Source organism: Gymnogyps californianus, chromosome 19 (assembly GCF_018139145.2).
Source record: "Gymnogyps californianus isolate 813 chromosome 19, ASM1813914v2, whole genome shotgun sequence".
Taxonomy (NCBI): Eukaryota; Metazoa; Chordata; class Aves; order Accipitriformes; family Cathartidae; genus Gymnogyps; species Gymnogyps californianus.
Window position 1 is genome coordinate 5,005,858 of NC_059489.1, and position 15,947 is coordinate 5,021,804.

Sequence of the window (15,947 nt, forward strand, 5' to 3'; positions counted from 1 at the left end):
AATGTATAAGTTATCTTAATATACTTAATTGCTAAATGAACAAGTGGTCTCTGTTGACTCATTCCTGTGTTCAAGAAGCAACTATCATTTCTCAGGAAAAAAGTCAGAGCATTTTTAAATAAGTAGTTCACATTGAACAGGATCAGTTATGTACTAGTATTTTTAAATCTGAAGATATCCTAGTTTACTCCTAACTGAAGGGTCAAATCTTTTTTCTTTTCCAAAAGGAAGAAAACTGCTAGTAGTTGGTACAAAATACAGAACAAAAAAGGATTTTCAGTTAGAACACATGCAAAGATTCCTAAGTGTCCTACTCTTACCCATAAATTAACTAGGTTACAGTGATGCTCTACCAAAAAGCATAACTATTATAACATTGATACCATTATGCTGTTCACAGCTAAGTTACAGTGCTTTAAGTTTTTTTTTAACCAGTGAGACAAAATAACATACACTATAAAAGCTGTGAGCTTCAGTGCAACATAGTGCAGAACCAGAAGGCACTGGCCAAACCAAAACCAGAACCTTTAACTATCAGTTCTCAGAACCTGTGGAGAACGGGGAGGTTCCTCCCCAGCAGCAAAGAGCAAAAATTGTACTTTCAAAATAGGTCAGGGGGACTGGGAGCCTTTGGAGTCCTTTCTAATATCTTCCAGGTGTGGTCATGGTGACTGAAAAAGCCAAACAGGTGAGTTACTGGGCTAAGAATAAGCTGTGTGAAGCCATTCCAATTTTCTTTTCTGACAAGCTAACTGGCATGAAGGATAATGTGGCTAGAAGAGACGCTCACTATCCTGATTTCAGCAGAGCTTTTGATACTGTTCCAAATGACATTTTTAGCTGAAAGTGAGCCAGCATAAAATGAGTAATTAAATAACTGAGGGAAGGAAGTACTTACTAACTAGTTGTAAACACTAGCAACACAAAATGTACGGGGGAACAAATTCTCAATCTGAATCAGCTGAAGTAATACAGAAGAAACTTTTAACTTGCTATAAGCAGTGCCTCAACAAGATGATTTTCTCCGAGTCTGTTCAAACACGGTAGCATTTTCTTTTGCAACCAGGAGAAACTCAAGTCTGTTTTCCAAGAGCAAGTACTTAAAGCTTCTAAGTAAAGTAAATTGTGTTTCAAGTTACTTAGTGCCTAAGAAAAGCAAGACTTGGGAGGGGGTGGGGGGAAATATGAAGGGGCAACATTGAACATGAACATATAAAAAGAGTATCAAATGCATAAATTATGCTATACAGTCTTTACATTATGAACATGAAATGCAATTCGTAACAGCGCTGAGAAAAATGTTCAAATTTGAACATAATTCCAAATTAATTTGAAAGAGAAATATCGCCATTGCAGTAGAAAGAAAACACAAGACTACGTTCTTTAATAAACTGCAGTAATTCCAAAGTGCTGTTAAAAGTATGCTCTAAATACTACCCTAATCTGCTTTAAACACCAGGATCAATAGACATACTTAGGAAAAAAAATACGTAAGTGAATGCCATTCGCCTCAGCTGTTTTTGAAGACGAAGAATGCAAGTTTGGACTTCAGACGCCTTTTTAAAAAGTCCAGACATGGAGAAAGATCCAAACTGCAGGTGACATTTAAAACCGTTTAACCCTGCTATGAATTGCTGCAATGGAAACACAAAGTAAAACACAGCCTATGACAAGAAGTTCTATGCACATGAAAATATGCACACACATCCTCTCAATGTGTGTATAAACAAGCGAGGTTTGAGCAAGGCAGGAAGCTGACTCACAGAAAGGCTCTCCATACAAGTTTAAGTTTTTTGTATTGCATGTCAGGATTGAGAACCTACAGTAAAAAAAGTTATCGGAATCTGACCAAACTTCAGTTAAGCTAGTGTATGCAGCAATAAAACTTAAAATGAAACTTTGTGAATTCACTTTTGAGCACTTGACAACTGATGTTATTATTCACCCTGTACATTTTACACAAAGGTATACTGTATGAAGACTGCCAGAAGAAACTATTAATTATTTATCTTTTTGAAACATCACTTTCACTATTTTTCTGATGTTAATCATTAACAGGGTAAGGGAAAATTCTTCAGTGCAGGACACGAGATCCAGCTGCAGAGTACCCTCTTCTGGATAGAGAATGTACCACAGTATTTTCCGGTTTCCAATCTGTTTTCAGAAGAGCTAGAGTAGCTATTTGTACTGGTGCTTTATGCACCTACACCATTAAAAAAGCATGTAACAGTTTTACAGTCACAACACACATGACAACATTAAGCAGCTACAGCTGTATTACAAATTAGAAAAGTTCATTTACGCTAGCATTAGAATAGCCCATTGCTGACACTTACTGTCTGCAGTTGGACTAAAACTTAAAACAGTTCCATAAAAGTTAACTCAAACAGGCTTTAACCCAATTTGCAACATGCTGGAAAGGAGGATACATTGAAATCAAAGGATAGCACGTTGGAAACAGCAGGACTTCCCAACAGATTCTAGTGCTAACACTGTATGTTTAAAAAGAACTTTTTTTGTCATGCATATGACAGCTACATATAGTTACAATAGAAGGATGACCCCACATCTGATTGGGAACTGGACACTTCAGCCTTACAGAATATTCTCCATACCATAAATACAATTTTACAAGAGGCTTCCCCATGCTTACAACAGCTACGTTTGCTACCTATCGTTTGCTGCAATCGCTAACAGTCAATTTGTGAAACACAAACTTCTTCACTTCCACATGCAAGAAGGGGCTGATCTGTTCAATACAAACAAGACCATTTACCAGGGGTTTTCCCAAACAAGCGCCCAATTAGATGCTACTTTCACTTCTAATTCTGCTTTGTTTCTCCAAAAGGAATGATGGATTTACATTTCCCAAAGAGGATTTCACACACTTAGGACTGGACTCCTAGCAAGCTGCAGTAAGTGGGAGGATCTTGCCTGCACAAACATAGTACATCGTCACTGGTACCCACTCAGGCAAAGCACAAGTGGAGAAGCCAGCTCACCTACTGTAAAAAAGGGAGACTGTCAAAGTCTTAGCATCAATTATTATTTTCCTAGATGTCAGGAGTTCAAAGAGTGAAGTTTTTGAACAGTTAAAGGTTCTTAGGTTATAAAACAATTTGAATAATCATTTGATCAACTTCAGGTAACTCTTTAAGCTGTATTATGAATAGTTTAGATTAAGTAGCCAGTGGTGTCATTTCTCTTGAGAAAATACTGCCTTTCATAGCACATACCCTGCTTTTCCAGAGACTTGTCATTTGATTGTAAACAATAGTTACGTAAGAACCATAGCATAGAACTTAACTATTTTTAGGATGCTGATGGTTACAAGTTATTAAAAAAATTTAATAACTAGTAAGATTTTTGAAGCTAATACAAATTGAACCTCATAACTAAAAAAAAAAAAAAAAAGGGTAGTGGATTTATCTAACATAGTATACTTTTGGGTATTTTAAACACTTTTTACATAGATTTAACTATTAATTTGTTCTCTATATTTACATACAATAAAATAATTAAGATGAGGTGTATAAGGCTAATGAATATGGACTTTACAAATGGCTTCTGCTTTACAGTTCATCACACACTAATCACATTTTCAGACAGCTATAAATTCACTGATAATCAGTAGTATTTAAGATCTAGTACACACACTTTCTACAACGAATACCATCGAGTTAAAAATGCTCTCCAAAGAGGATTACAATTGAAGGTTTTAAAAATACTGACTTTGCCAAGGTTTCAATAAATTATTTTAAAATATAAATAGTTCATTCACCGTTAATGCAAATGTCATTTTATAGATTGTTGAAAAACAGTTTCATTTTACAAAACCTAGAAACATAGCCTACTTTATCCAATGGTATCACTTTCAGTTAGCATAAAGAAAAAAAGAAAAAAAAAGATTGGGGAAGTTCTGACAAAAGCAGCAACATTTAAAGTTCAGACCAAAGCTATCAACTTCTCTTATGATCTTGGCTTATGCAGTATACATTCAGCATAAATTCTCTTCCTACTTGGAAGATCACCTTCAGTAACTCAACTGGACTTAACTGAATTACTTAGTGACAAATTTTAAACCTCAACTCATAGTTCTCACCTGCTGCAGGCTCAAAATACCTACAACAGAAAAGAAAAAAGGAAGCACATTTTTACTTCAGTTAACCATGAAGATGTTTTCACCTGAGAAGCTTTTAACCTGAGAAGCTTCAGATATGCCAAACTGACGGTTTCCACGTACTGTTGTATGTGTTCTGAACTTTTACTATCAGTATAGACCACCAATCTTTTTCTCGCCCTATATTCCTATGGGAAATGAAGTTTCAGGTCCAACAAGGTATCTTTGACCCCCTAAGATCCAGTCAGAAAACAAATACTTCCATGCTTTTTTTCCACAATCAAATTATACACAGGAATGCCAGAACTCGCTAACCTCTGCAAACTTAGCTCTTACCCTCCACACTTAAAATTGAAACAGTTAACAGACTGACTTACTATTGATCATTGTCAGGTAATTATGAAGCAAGATCTTTAACAAGCCTTTAAACCCCCCCCATTTGCCAATCATCATTATTTCTTTAAAACCCTCATCTAAACAGCTAAAAAAGACAGTTCCTTTGTCCAAGTTTTCCTCCAAAAAGCCTCCTCAAGAACTACGATGTTGCTATTTACGAAAACTAGAATTAGTCTGTCACTGAACTGAAGCAGAGTCAGTCACAGGATCATTCAGTGCAAGTCATGGTACAATTATTCTGAAGTTGTATCTTGCGTACTTCGCACCTCAGGAGTACTCTATGGCTTACAAAGCCGCTGAAAAAGGTCATTCACTAACAGAACATTTCCAGAAACCTTTGGTCCAAAAGCATCTTTCTTGCTCACCACCTTCCCAAGAGCTCCCAAATCCTCTGCTCTCCCAGTCAAGCCTCTTAGATACGCACTGCACAAGCAGGTGCACAGAAAAGTATTTGTCTTGCTCCCAAGAAGAGATGGCAGCCAGGAGCAGGCTGTTGTCAGAAAATCAGCCCACATCCTACTTGGTCTGGTTTTCTGTTGTGGAACTGTTCTGGGGAAGAGGGCAGGCGGAATCAGGCCAAACTCCCAGCTGTTCCCCTTTCCAAGGGTATCAAACATTTTGCATACTAGACTGTGTATGTGCAGAAGATCCGATTCCACAGCAAGGAAGGGCTGCAGTATCTGTCTCTTTCCTGCCATTACAGTAACTAACTCCTCCAGCTAGAAAGGCTGGGCATCACCACCAATCTAAAAGGCAGAACAGTTGTGGTAATTCAGCTGTGAAGGTTTTCATAAACGTAAGAGCATGGCTTTTTCCTCAGCTCTAGTTCGTTCACTAGTATGAACCTTATGGCATAAACCTTAATCTAGATTAGGTGTTCTCAGTGTTTTTTAATGAGCTGAAGTTCATCACTACTACGTTGAATTCTGCAAAATCTATACATCTTCATCCGTCTGTTCTCTCACGTGGTCTTGCTCAGACACGCTGGAGGCGTCGTCATCTGTTTGTTCACCCGAGTGATACAACATCAGTGCATGTGTCTTATGAGTTATGGTAACAGTGCAGGGCCCCTGAGCCCATGGCTCTCCATTCACCTGCATCGGCATCTTTGAACTCTTCAAGATCAGCTAGTATTAAATAGAAGAACACACAATCATAGCAGTTCAAAGTAGCTCTGATGATACCTTTCACAATATACTGATGCTGCACGTTTTCAGCCTGGCCAGGGAGAAACTTAGTATATAATTAGTTGCACTCGTAGGCCACCAACCACAATAACAGAGGACTGTGAATTATGACATAATTCATTTTTACTAAGCAAGATAAACATCTAGCTCAACTGCAAACTGCAACTTCAGATCAGACAGTTGAGTGCGTGAGATTCTATACTGTGTATTAAAAAAATTTAGGGAAACAGGTTCATAAACACCACTTACCCTCACTGTGTGTGCCTGCCCTAGGCGAACAGGATTTGCTAGTTTCACCTGAATCTGGGCACAGTGGAAAGAACCATGAACGCCAACAACTTCCAGAAGTCCATCATCATGTCTATGAATTAAGAAAGGAGTCTCTTTTTAGCGATGCTCGTGAGCTCTAGAATACCTGTCCAAATATTACACAGTCCTTTTATGGCTATTCCTATAGAGAAGACAAATATTATTCTACAAATACGTTTAAACTATCTATTTGCGCTGGACAACAAATCACACTGCACGGCAAAGGAAGCCATACAAGTATGGAGCAATACACCAGCTGGTACGCCCTAGCTAGCTTCTGGAAATTACGGATATATGACTTTCCAAGGCTCATTGTGCATATTTAAGGCTCACAGTGGGTTTCTCTTCCATAAATTTCTACAATTTTCTGTCTTTTCACTCAGTTATTAATCTACAGGAAAATCTTTTAATGGCTTAATTTTTTAGATTTTGGTAAAGGACCTTGCCGAAATATTTTTTAGAAATCCAGGATCATAAGCCTTGTAACAGAACTATGAAGTATATTTATATATATGGCTTCTGAAGAAAGAAGTCACAAGAGGGAATAACTAACGTACCCACCTATTCTCCTCTTTAGTATTGCTCCAGCCAACTTACTCAAGCATGGGAGTCAAATTTTTGGCTTGCTTTGTTTTTACTTTATATTTTAACCTCTATTAAGACATGTTCTTTTATATCCTGAAATGGACATATCTTCTACTTTTTGAAGGCTACCTTTATTTTTAATAGCCTCTTCAACGCTATTGCTTAATCCTGCCAGACATTTTGAGAAGATCTGAAAAAAACCTTGATGTGTGGGATGCACTTAGTCCAAGCCTCTAACACGAGGAAAATAAAAAAATCTGAGAAAGCCTACTGTCACAAGGAATCCTGCTGACTTTCAGACAAGTCTGGCTACATAAGCACAGCCTACTGGAGGGAACTGCTTACACTACAAGGACTGTTAAAGGTAAAAAAAGAAAAAGATGCACTGTGTACCTCGCCAAGGGGTAAGGTTCATCACCCATTCCTTCCCAGAGCCGACAGCCACCTCCCCAATATCCAATATTCAGGACAATGATGCCTTCCAAATTGGGCAACTCAATTCTCTCACCATCCAACTCTAGCTTTAAAAGACAAACAGAAGTTAATTACTGTGGATCAAATTCAGTACTTCAGTATAAGCTAGTTATTCTCTTTATGCATTTAATAGACTGGCCCCGTATAAATAGAACGTGTTTTCTTTTCATACTTTAAAAAAATGACTTCTGATTTCACAAGATATCCTAAGCTGTAATAAATTTCTGTTAATAGAGAAAAGAAAAAGGAACTCTCACTTATGTGAGTCTCTGGTGCTAAGGCAAATTTTATCTGAATAGCAGTACTTGAACTCATAGAACTGAGTCAAGGCCAGAAAAAAATTTAGGAATTTTCAGTAAGCTCAAAGACATGAGTTCCATGAAGTAAGCTGCAGATAGCAAAAGGAACATCAAAAATATTCCAAGTCCAGAGCCATCCTTATACAAATATCATATAGATGCAAACTGCAAAGCTTTTCCCCTTTTCTTTCACAAGGTAAGTTTTTACACTCCACTGATTGTCCAGAGAATGAGCAAGTTAAAAAACTTACCTCAACCTTTTTGTTAAGATCTTTACATTCTTGTACTAAGCAGTCTTTGGTTCCGTAAAAAAAATAAACAGCCTATTAAAAAAAAAAAAAACAAAAAAACAGGGAGAACAGAAAACACTGTTAGAAAAAGACAATACATATGAAGACTATTTGAAATATTCATGTATAGTTATTGTTCTGCAAACTTTATCTGCAACTCATAGTAGTGGCAAAATATTGATAATGTATTTGCACATCCTTCAACTAAGTAAGCTTTCTTCATGAGATAGGCCACAACTTGCGTAAGAAGCTTGCTTTCCACTTTAAAAAGGAAATAGGCAATGTCCTTAACCCATTAAGTTTCAAAGTAAATAAGACATTCTAAACAAAAATTGAACAAACAGCATATTCTGTAAGCAAGCAAGCAGAGGCAAGGCAGAACACTTGTGAGTGGGCTGGAAACATGTTTTACCCATGGAATCCCTTCCCCAAGAAAAATGTGTTCAAACTCTTAAAATGGTATGAAAGGAAGTAGGGGAGTAAAGCAATGTAAAGCAAAAAATAGCCTTAAGTCAAGTCAACAACTACAAGGAGAAAATGTCGCTTTAACAAACACACCTTATTAATAATTCTGCTGGAAAACAGAGAGGGAGTCTTCTCACGATGAGCATGAAAATTTAAAGCCATGAGAGCATCAGGTCCTATAGAAAAGTAGTTGTTCATTGTGAATACCTGTAAGACAGAACTTCTAGTTATGGTCTTATTAAATATCATTATTAGGATTTAAAAGTCACAGTGTTTAATGGGAAGTTGGTAACCAGAAAAATAAGTATAAACGTACAAGTATTCCATAGAATCCATATTTATACTTGCAAACCATACCTTTGGTTTCCTTAAGTTGTAGTATCCTTTGTTTGTTACTTGAACCTTCCACCTGAAAAACAACAGCCATTACTTAGACTCATGACAGACTGTTCTCACTTAGTATCAAACCTGTAGTAAGGAATCTCATATCTATACTGGGATCAAGTCAAAAGATTCAAATTTAGTTAAATTACAAAAGAGTTAAGCCTCGTAGAACAACTAAATAAAGACTAATTTTGGACCTCAGTTATTTTCCAGTTCCCTCCAGCAATACTTCTGTTTCTTTACATATACTGCTGCAACTGGATATCAGTAGGGCTATAGTAGTATTTGGTTGTATAAAATTTATCTTTTCACTGTTACTTACCTATCTAGTTTGATTCCATCTGCCTCCATCACATTTCGTAAGATTTGTTCTACAGGGACTTCTCCAGCATAACCTGCACCCCAGCCCAGTGTGTTAGACAGGTCATTGCCTGTTCCCAGAGGTAAAATTGCAACTTGTGGAATATAACGTTCTTGCCCCTAGGATACAAAACCACTGCATATTAGCTCCTTCTTCAGCAGTCATTTTCTCTCTTTTACCCCCAAATGTTCAGGTTGGATAAATATCATTAATCGTCATAGCAGCTTGTTACATTGTGCAGAGCAATAGAGCTGGCAGCGTTAGTATAGCAGATGGCACATTTAAGTACTTACCGTAGGGATAACGCAAAGGAAGGAAACAAACCATTGTGAGAAGAAAAGAGAATACAAACACAATATGGAAACAATGCATTATTAATACTGAACAGAGTATTCCTTCAAAAGAATGATGCTTTAGACCTAGAAGTGGAAGCCTGAACTTCTCATCTGATTTCCTGATTATATATTGCTGACTTGCTGCAGCCATGATAAGTTACTAACACTATTACTGCACATACTTCTGGGAAGTGATATGAACACTAAGAGACACATAACACACAAGGCTGTGAACCATAACAAGACATCAAAATGCTCTTACAAGACTGAAGTGAGGTCAGGTCTAAACCAACAGAGGCACATAATACTAGAGTATTCAACCACGGACAGAAATTCACATACTCAAAGAAGGAAAGTCAGTATCTAAGTTTCAGAGATGCCACGTACATACACAGATCCAACTGTGATCAACAGATGGAGCAGATGATAATCACCTCTGCAGATCACAGAGTAAGTGACAGAAGCAGACATTCAAAATGGCCATCTTAGCAAAGGTCTTTGCTGTCTTTACCACAGAAGGGTGACCAGTTATTTCAGATGTACTATGGCCTTTGAAATACAGCTGTGAGAAGTACTTGCAGTAAGTGGCATTGTGGTTACTATTTTTTCAAGAAGAGTTATCAGCCAGGTAACCTGTATTTGAGAGTCAAGATAAATGAAGGGAGCAAATAACCTACTGCTGATAATAAAAAGGTTTTGCTGATAATCTCAACAGTATTTATGTAACTCCAATGACTCAATTTCAATACTTGGAAACAAAGAACTGCCCAGATTTCATCAACTATATTGGCTCTGAGGGACAATATATCAAGTGTCCAAGACCAAGTAACCATATACTCATATTCATTAACCTTTATAGTTACTTTGTTGCATTTCTACTTTATCAGTACATAATTCTCAAAGAAGCTCAGTTTGGCTATGCATGAAGTTGTAATAATAGCCTTCAACTACAACATTTCATGTATTAACAAGAAAGCTGCAGCAAAAAAAAAAAAAAAAGACGTTGATATAAGAAGAGTAACTTTCTTCCTTTTATCACTAGAGAAAAAGTTTATTAGGTAAAGCACTAAAGCCCTAGTAATCATTCTTCATTCTTAATTTTCTCAGGAGTTAGTAGTACCCTGTACATCGGAGTATCTTCCATTTCAAATCAACAGTAAACATACAGCTTATTTTTTCCTTCTCTACTTGCTGTTAATAGGTGAGACTGCAGACTGATAGAGTCTTCAGAATATATGATAACGAGCAGAAGCAAATTACTGCACTCATTCATGCGCTGGCAATATAACCAGTATAGCCAGCAAAATTATGAGGTTATTATAAAAGATTGAGCACGCTGGGAGAAATAAGCAGTCAGAGCACACTAGCCATTATTAGCGATGCCATTTACGACAAAATAAATCTGTTCAGACAAAGAAGAAAGAACAATGCATAAAATATTCTGCAGCTTGTTCTTTTCTTGTTTTACAGAAAAGAACGACTTCAAGTATCATTTAAAATCTAAAGCTTTCATATTTTTCCTGAACTACAAGGACTGATAACAAGATGCACTCCCCTCCCCCAATATGAATAAGCAATTCTGCAAATATTTCTCTAGGCTTATTGAGGAAGATGAAAACAATAAATGCAGGTAAGACATTAGGTGTAGCACTTTAGCAGCTCCAAAACTCATTTCACCATAAGACATCTTTCAATTTTAAAACACAATACCTTTATCTTCATTTCATCAATTGCATCCAGGACCCAGCCTACTGTGCCATCCCCACCACAGACAAGAACCCTGACAGCGTTGCAAGGCAGCAAGGTACAAAGTTGGAGTGCTTTAGCAGGTGCAATTTTGCTTAGATCAAACACCTAGAAGAAAGGAAAATAAGGAGTTCTGTAAGTTCATAGAACATGACTCAGGATTTGCCTCACAGGTCAACAACTTCAAGAAGTTCATTCTAATGCAAAACAAAGATTCTTCATTTACAATATTACATTAGTAAATGAGCTGTCTTGACTTTTATGAGCAGGATTTGGTTTCCCAAATTCACAACAGAGCTCCAGCTGCTTCACTAGGAATAAATGCCATTGATAAACCGAGCTGACAAGAATCCTAAGAAAAGTCTGTATCTAGAGGCATTACGATGAATTCTGTAAAGATGAAAGACTTCAGATAAAAGTTATTTTTAAATACTCAGCATAGAAGGAGGTTTATTCTTTAAAGCCTTACTGGGATGCATTTAAAAAAAACACATAGTGATTTCTATTAGGCTGTATTCTAAGGCTGGGTTTTGAACTTCAAAGGAAGAGTATTAAGGTGCAGCCAGGAAATCCAAGGAACAACTAACTGCCTTACATCAACATCCTGTGCCATCCCAGTGGATTTTAAGGGGAAAGTGACAACACAAAGCAGCAACTGTAAACACTGATGTTTTCAGAAGTAAAGTGAGGATTTAAACAAATACAGATTTCAAATTAAGAAGATTAAATATTTCATTTTCTAAAAATTGTACACTGTTTCAAAAGCCAGATACTTATCGTTAACAGAATTACTGCATGTATTACTATAAATAGAAAAATGGACCAGTATTAGAACCATAACAAACTTAGGGGTGGGAGGAGCCTCTGCGCTTTTGGTCTCTCTATATAAAGCTATTCTTTCTAAAAGAACAAACTGCATAAATTTGTTTCCTTTACTGATCTTCCACAAGATCCTATTGCCATTGTGTAAGCAAAGTGATGTTTATTCTAATTTAAACTTCTATTTTATTATAGTGGCTTTTCACTGTAAATACCTGAACGGGGTTCAGCAGAATTTTAAATTCTCCTAGTAAAGTTTCACCCATGTTGTTTCCACTACGAGTATTAGCCAGTACGATTACTGGCATCCAGTGCTTTCTGCAGTAAGGTACTACCTGCAAAAAGGTAAAAGTCAGTCAGTCACACAAATACTGCATGTTTGAAAACGTTTAAAGTCTTGCTCCAAAACCTGTCCCCCGTAAATGCGGAAATGAGGAAGTTACCAGTTAGTCTGAAGTAGTCAAACCAGAAACAAATACTTCTAACACACCAAGGTTGAAGATTTCTGTTCTGTGGTGCCTAGGATAACAAATACTACAATGTTATGAACACAGTAGTAGAAAAATCACAAAACATTCAAGGAAGTAAGGTACCCAAATCTCAGTGTTGTTTTGGAATAACAAAATCCAAATGTCTGCTCATGCTTCAACCACCTTGTTAATAAAATGACAAACACCTCCGAATTAACACTGCAAGTACTTCATATTTATCTGATAGTTACTAACCTGACAATGTACTAAGTTCAAGTTTTAACGTGTGGAGGGTGTTTTGTTTTGTTTTTTTTAAATACATTATAAAACCAAGAAGCAGTAGACAATTACCTTTTCGTAACTGGTTCTTTTGTCTTTACGCATCTGGTTGATTGTAGACAAATAGTATGGTGGAATAATTAAGTCTCTGAATTCTCCAAAGGTACACTCCTCAGTCTTTAAACAATCCATCATGCATTCATCATGTACAGTGTACTGACACCATACACATCTGGAAAAAAGACCAAAACACATGAAAAAAATCCTCAAACAACAGGCACATCGATTTTGCTCATTTATTTTAGATAGACTAACTTTCTGAAAAGTACTTATGTTTACATGCACCATTATAAGTAACACTTTAAGCTACAGAAAATTACATAACTTGGTCATGTGCTTGCAAGTCTAGAAAAGCATTTGAATTCTGGGGGAAAAAACCCAATAGTTTTAAATTAATTCTATTCAATTCCAAAACCAGGTGCTATAAATATCCTCTTGCATTGTCTCCAATATTAACAGTTACACTGAAAGCTTGTATGAGAAACTGAACTCCTATCCATCCTTAAAGGGCACAGCTAAAACACTAGAGTTCAATTTAATAAAGTGTTACCAGTAACATTAATTAATAAATTTCTTAAGATTGATAATACCCCTTCAAGTCTGAAACCAGAAGGTTACACAGTACTGTACAAGGCTGATGGGATTTTGTTGTGCAAAACTGCTCAGCTTTTTGACCTATTCTAAAAGCTGTCCTGGAAAACGGACTAGAACAAGAGGAAATACTGCAATATCCACTGCCAGCCTCTGCAGAATGTTAATCCTCATTTGCTACATCCAAAGCCTTGGTTTAAGCAGCTGTGAAAGCTATTTTTGGAGTCCTTCTGACTAATCCAGCACACAACTAGAGTAGCTATGATACTTGCCCTGTACTGTGACTTTCTTCTTTTCCTCTTCTTTCTTCCTTCCTTCCCCCTTTGCCTCCAAAATCCTCTTCTTTCCTCCTCTCCTACGCACACTCCCTCTCAAGGTTTTGTTTCCAATAGTATGCTTATTTACACCGTAATTCTGCTTACTTACCAAGCAATTTGACAGTATCACACAGAAGCAAAGCAAAAGCTGGTAGAACATATGCTGGAAAGATGACATCCTTTGAGAAGGTTGAAGTAACACTTACACTGTACCCAGGACCTGGACCACTAGCACTATATTTTGGCATAACATGCCACTATGTGTCATGCTGACAACTTTGCAAGCAGCCTTACTGATGACAGTGCAAGCCCATTCAACGGTTCCTTGAAATTTTTTAACACTCTTACCACAAACTTTAACAATAGATTATATTACAGTAGCTTTTAAAACTTCCCATTAGCTTTTTTTGAGTATCCTTAAAAATAGAACTTAAAACAGCTATAGGATGGTTGTTTGTTCTAGTTACACTGAGCAGATGCTAGTTTTGCAGAGATGCATACACATTTTGGTGCTCTGAATTGTGAGCTGTGCCACTCAAACTGCTCAGGATATCCACTGTACAAATGACAAGTGCATTAGAACCTTCTTAAGGTCATTCCCTAAAATATAAACTCTCTTGGACATAGAGAGCCTTTTAAATGCAATCATACAGTAGCTAGCACGTCATGCTGGAGTAATGCAATTAAGAGAACAAGCAGACATGAGATGCAATGCCATACTCTTAATCCATGACTCAAATTACCCACAAGCACCCATTTTAATTTTAGGTTCTTTGAAGGTTTTTGTTTTGTTTTTTTTTTTTTTTTTTTTTAAGAGTTTCATATTTGACTACTGCAGGATCTCCTTCGGCGTAATGTGTTCCAATAACCCTGTGGAAAATACAATAGTGATATAGCATCGTACTTTCTCATACAAAGTCCAATTCCCTTGCAGTACCTGTAGTCGCAGAGCTTGGGCTGTGTGCCACACTGTTGTTTGCATATCATACAGCAGCTGCAGAGTGGGACATTGCCTCTGATCCAGTGGTGTGGCATAGAGCTGTGGGCTCCACCATTGCTCCTCATCATAATTTCCTTGCAGAGAAAAAGCTGGTCAGCCTTCTTGAGGCATCCTTCGCTGACACGCAGCCCGCAGCAGTTGCAGAAAGCACCCTGAAGGATGTGCTGAGCACACACGCAGCAGTAGGAGGGCTGGCCAAAGAGGTCTGTGTAGTGCCAGTCATGCTTGCTCTTGCGAAAGATGTCTCGTATTAACACCTGCCGCCGGGACCGCTGGAAGCTGCACCACAAGGTGATCAGCACCGGCAGGATCACAGAGCATAGAGTCCAAAAGACCAAACTCCAGTCTGCGACGACCGAGGAGGAAGTGCCGCTTCTGCTCTCCATCCCTTCCATTCCTCAGCAGCTCAGCCTCACCAGCCTAACCCCTCACACCAGCTGGCCAGACAGCAGGGCGAGCCCGGGAACGGCCCTCTAGTTCAAGGAGCCAACGCGCAGCTTCATGAAACATCTTTTAATCCCTTATTAGGGCTAAGCACCTATTTGCCCCCACATCTGGCCTACCAACCAACAGAAGGACTTCAGTGCTGGCCAGGTGAAAGGGGCCCCTCCGCGGCCTGCCCGGGCCTAGCGCAAGGCTGGCCGGCGCCCGGCCTCCTCCCGGCCCGGCCCTTCTCTCACCCGCTTCCCCCCAGACGCCCGGAGGGAGCCGCCACACGGCTCTGGCTGCCCCCAAGCGCCCCACTTCCACCCAGGCCCCTCCGCAGTGGGAGCGGGGACCGGCACCGCGCCGAGGCTCCGGCTCCTCACACCACCTACCCTCAGGCCGCCGCGCCCCCCCCTCCGCCGCCCCGCGCTGGGGGCCGCCGCCGGCCGCCCTCGCCCCGCGCACCGCTTCCCCCTCTGCAGCGCGGCGGGGGCTCCTGGCGGCGGCTCCCCGCGGCCGCTGCCGCCGGGGCTGGGCCGAGGGGCCGCCGCAGCGGGCAGCAGCGCGGGAAGAGGCGAGCGGCGGCCGCCGGGGATGCGCGGGGCGGCGGAAGCGGAAGCGGCGGAGGGCGGTTGCCAGGAGACGGGCCCCGCCCGGAAACGGGCGGGCGGGTTTGTCACCGGTTTCTCACGACTGCGGGTTTATCGCCAGCAGCTCCCGGCAGTCGCGACAGTGCGTGGCAGAGCGGCCCGGCCTCAGCTCCAGCGGGAGCAGGGCAGGAGCTCGCTGGGGCGCAGGGCCGCAAACCCAAAGCGAAGGGCCTCGGTGGAGGAGGCTGCCGAACTGGCTTCGGGCCAGTTACCGTCCTATTTGTTTCTTTATTACCCCAACCACAAATGCTTTTCCTCCCATAATTTCGGTCTGTCGTTACATGTTATACTGTTTCCCCTGTAGCAGTTCTAAGAAAAAATAGTTGCTGCCGTTAGAAACTACAGGTTTTTGCACTTTCAAAACAGTATCTCGAACAATTACAT

At 39.4% G+C, this 15,947-nt stretch overlaps 1 protein-coding gene across 1 annotated transcript; it reads right to left on the reverse strand.

Annotated features, from left to right (window-relative positions):
• Positions 1-5,204: 5,204 nt before the first annotated feature.
• DGKE (diacylglycerol kinase epsilon) lies at positions 5,205-14,882 on the reverse strand. Its single transcript, XM_050908517.1, has 11 exons — positions 14,425-14,882; positions 12,592-12,751; positions 11,986-12,105; positions 10,916-11,059; positions 8,832-8,989; positions 8,483-8,534; positions 8,219-8,332; positions 7,622-7,693; positions 6,991-7,118; positions 5,953-6,064; positions 5,205-5,643 (listed from the first exon to the last, which is right to left on the reverse strand). The coding sequence occupies exons 1-11, from the start codon at positions 14,880-14,882 to the stop codon at positions 5,452-5,454; spliced, it is 1,710 nt and encodes a 569-aa protein (XP_050764474.1). The 3' UTR covers positions 5,205-5,451.
• Between the last annotated feature and the right edge of the window lie 1,065 nt (positions 14,883-15,947).

What these genes read in the sequence shown, in the direction of transcription:
- DGKE (XM_050908517.1), bottom strand. Translation starts at nt 14,882, where the DNA reads ATGGAAGGGATGGAGAGCAGAAGCGGCACTTCCTCCTCGGTCGTCGCA. An exon ending in CCCAAGCTCTGCGACTACAG is followed by an intron (nt 12,752 to 14,424) that starts GTACTGCAAGGG and finishes TCTTTTTTCCAG; the next exon opens with ATGTGTATGGTGTCAGTACA. An exon ending in GAACCTTACCCCTTGGCGAG is followed by an intron (nt 6,065 to 6,990) that starts GTACACAGTGCA and finishes CTTAATTCATAG; the next exon opens with ACATGATGATGGACTTCTGG.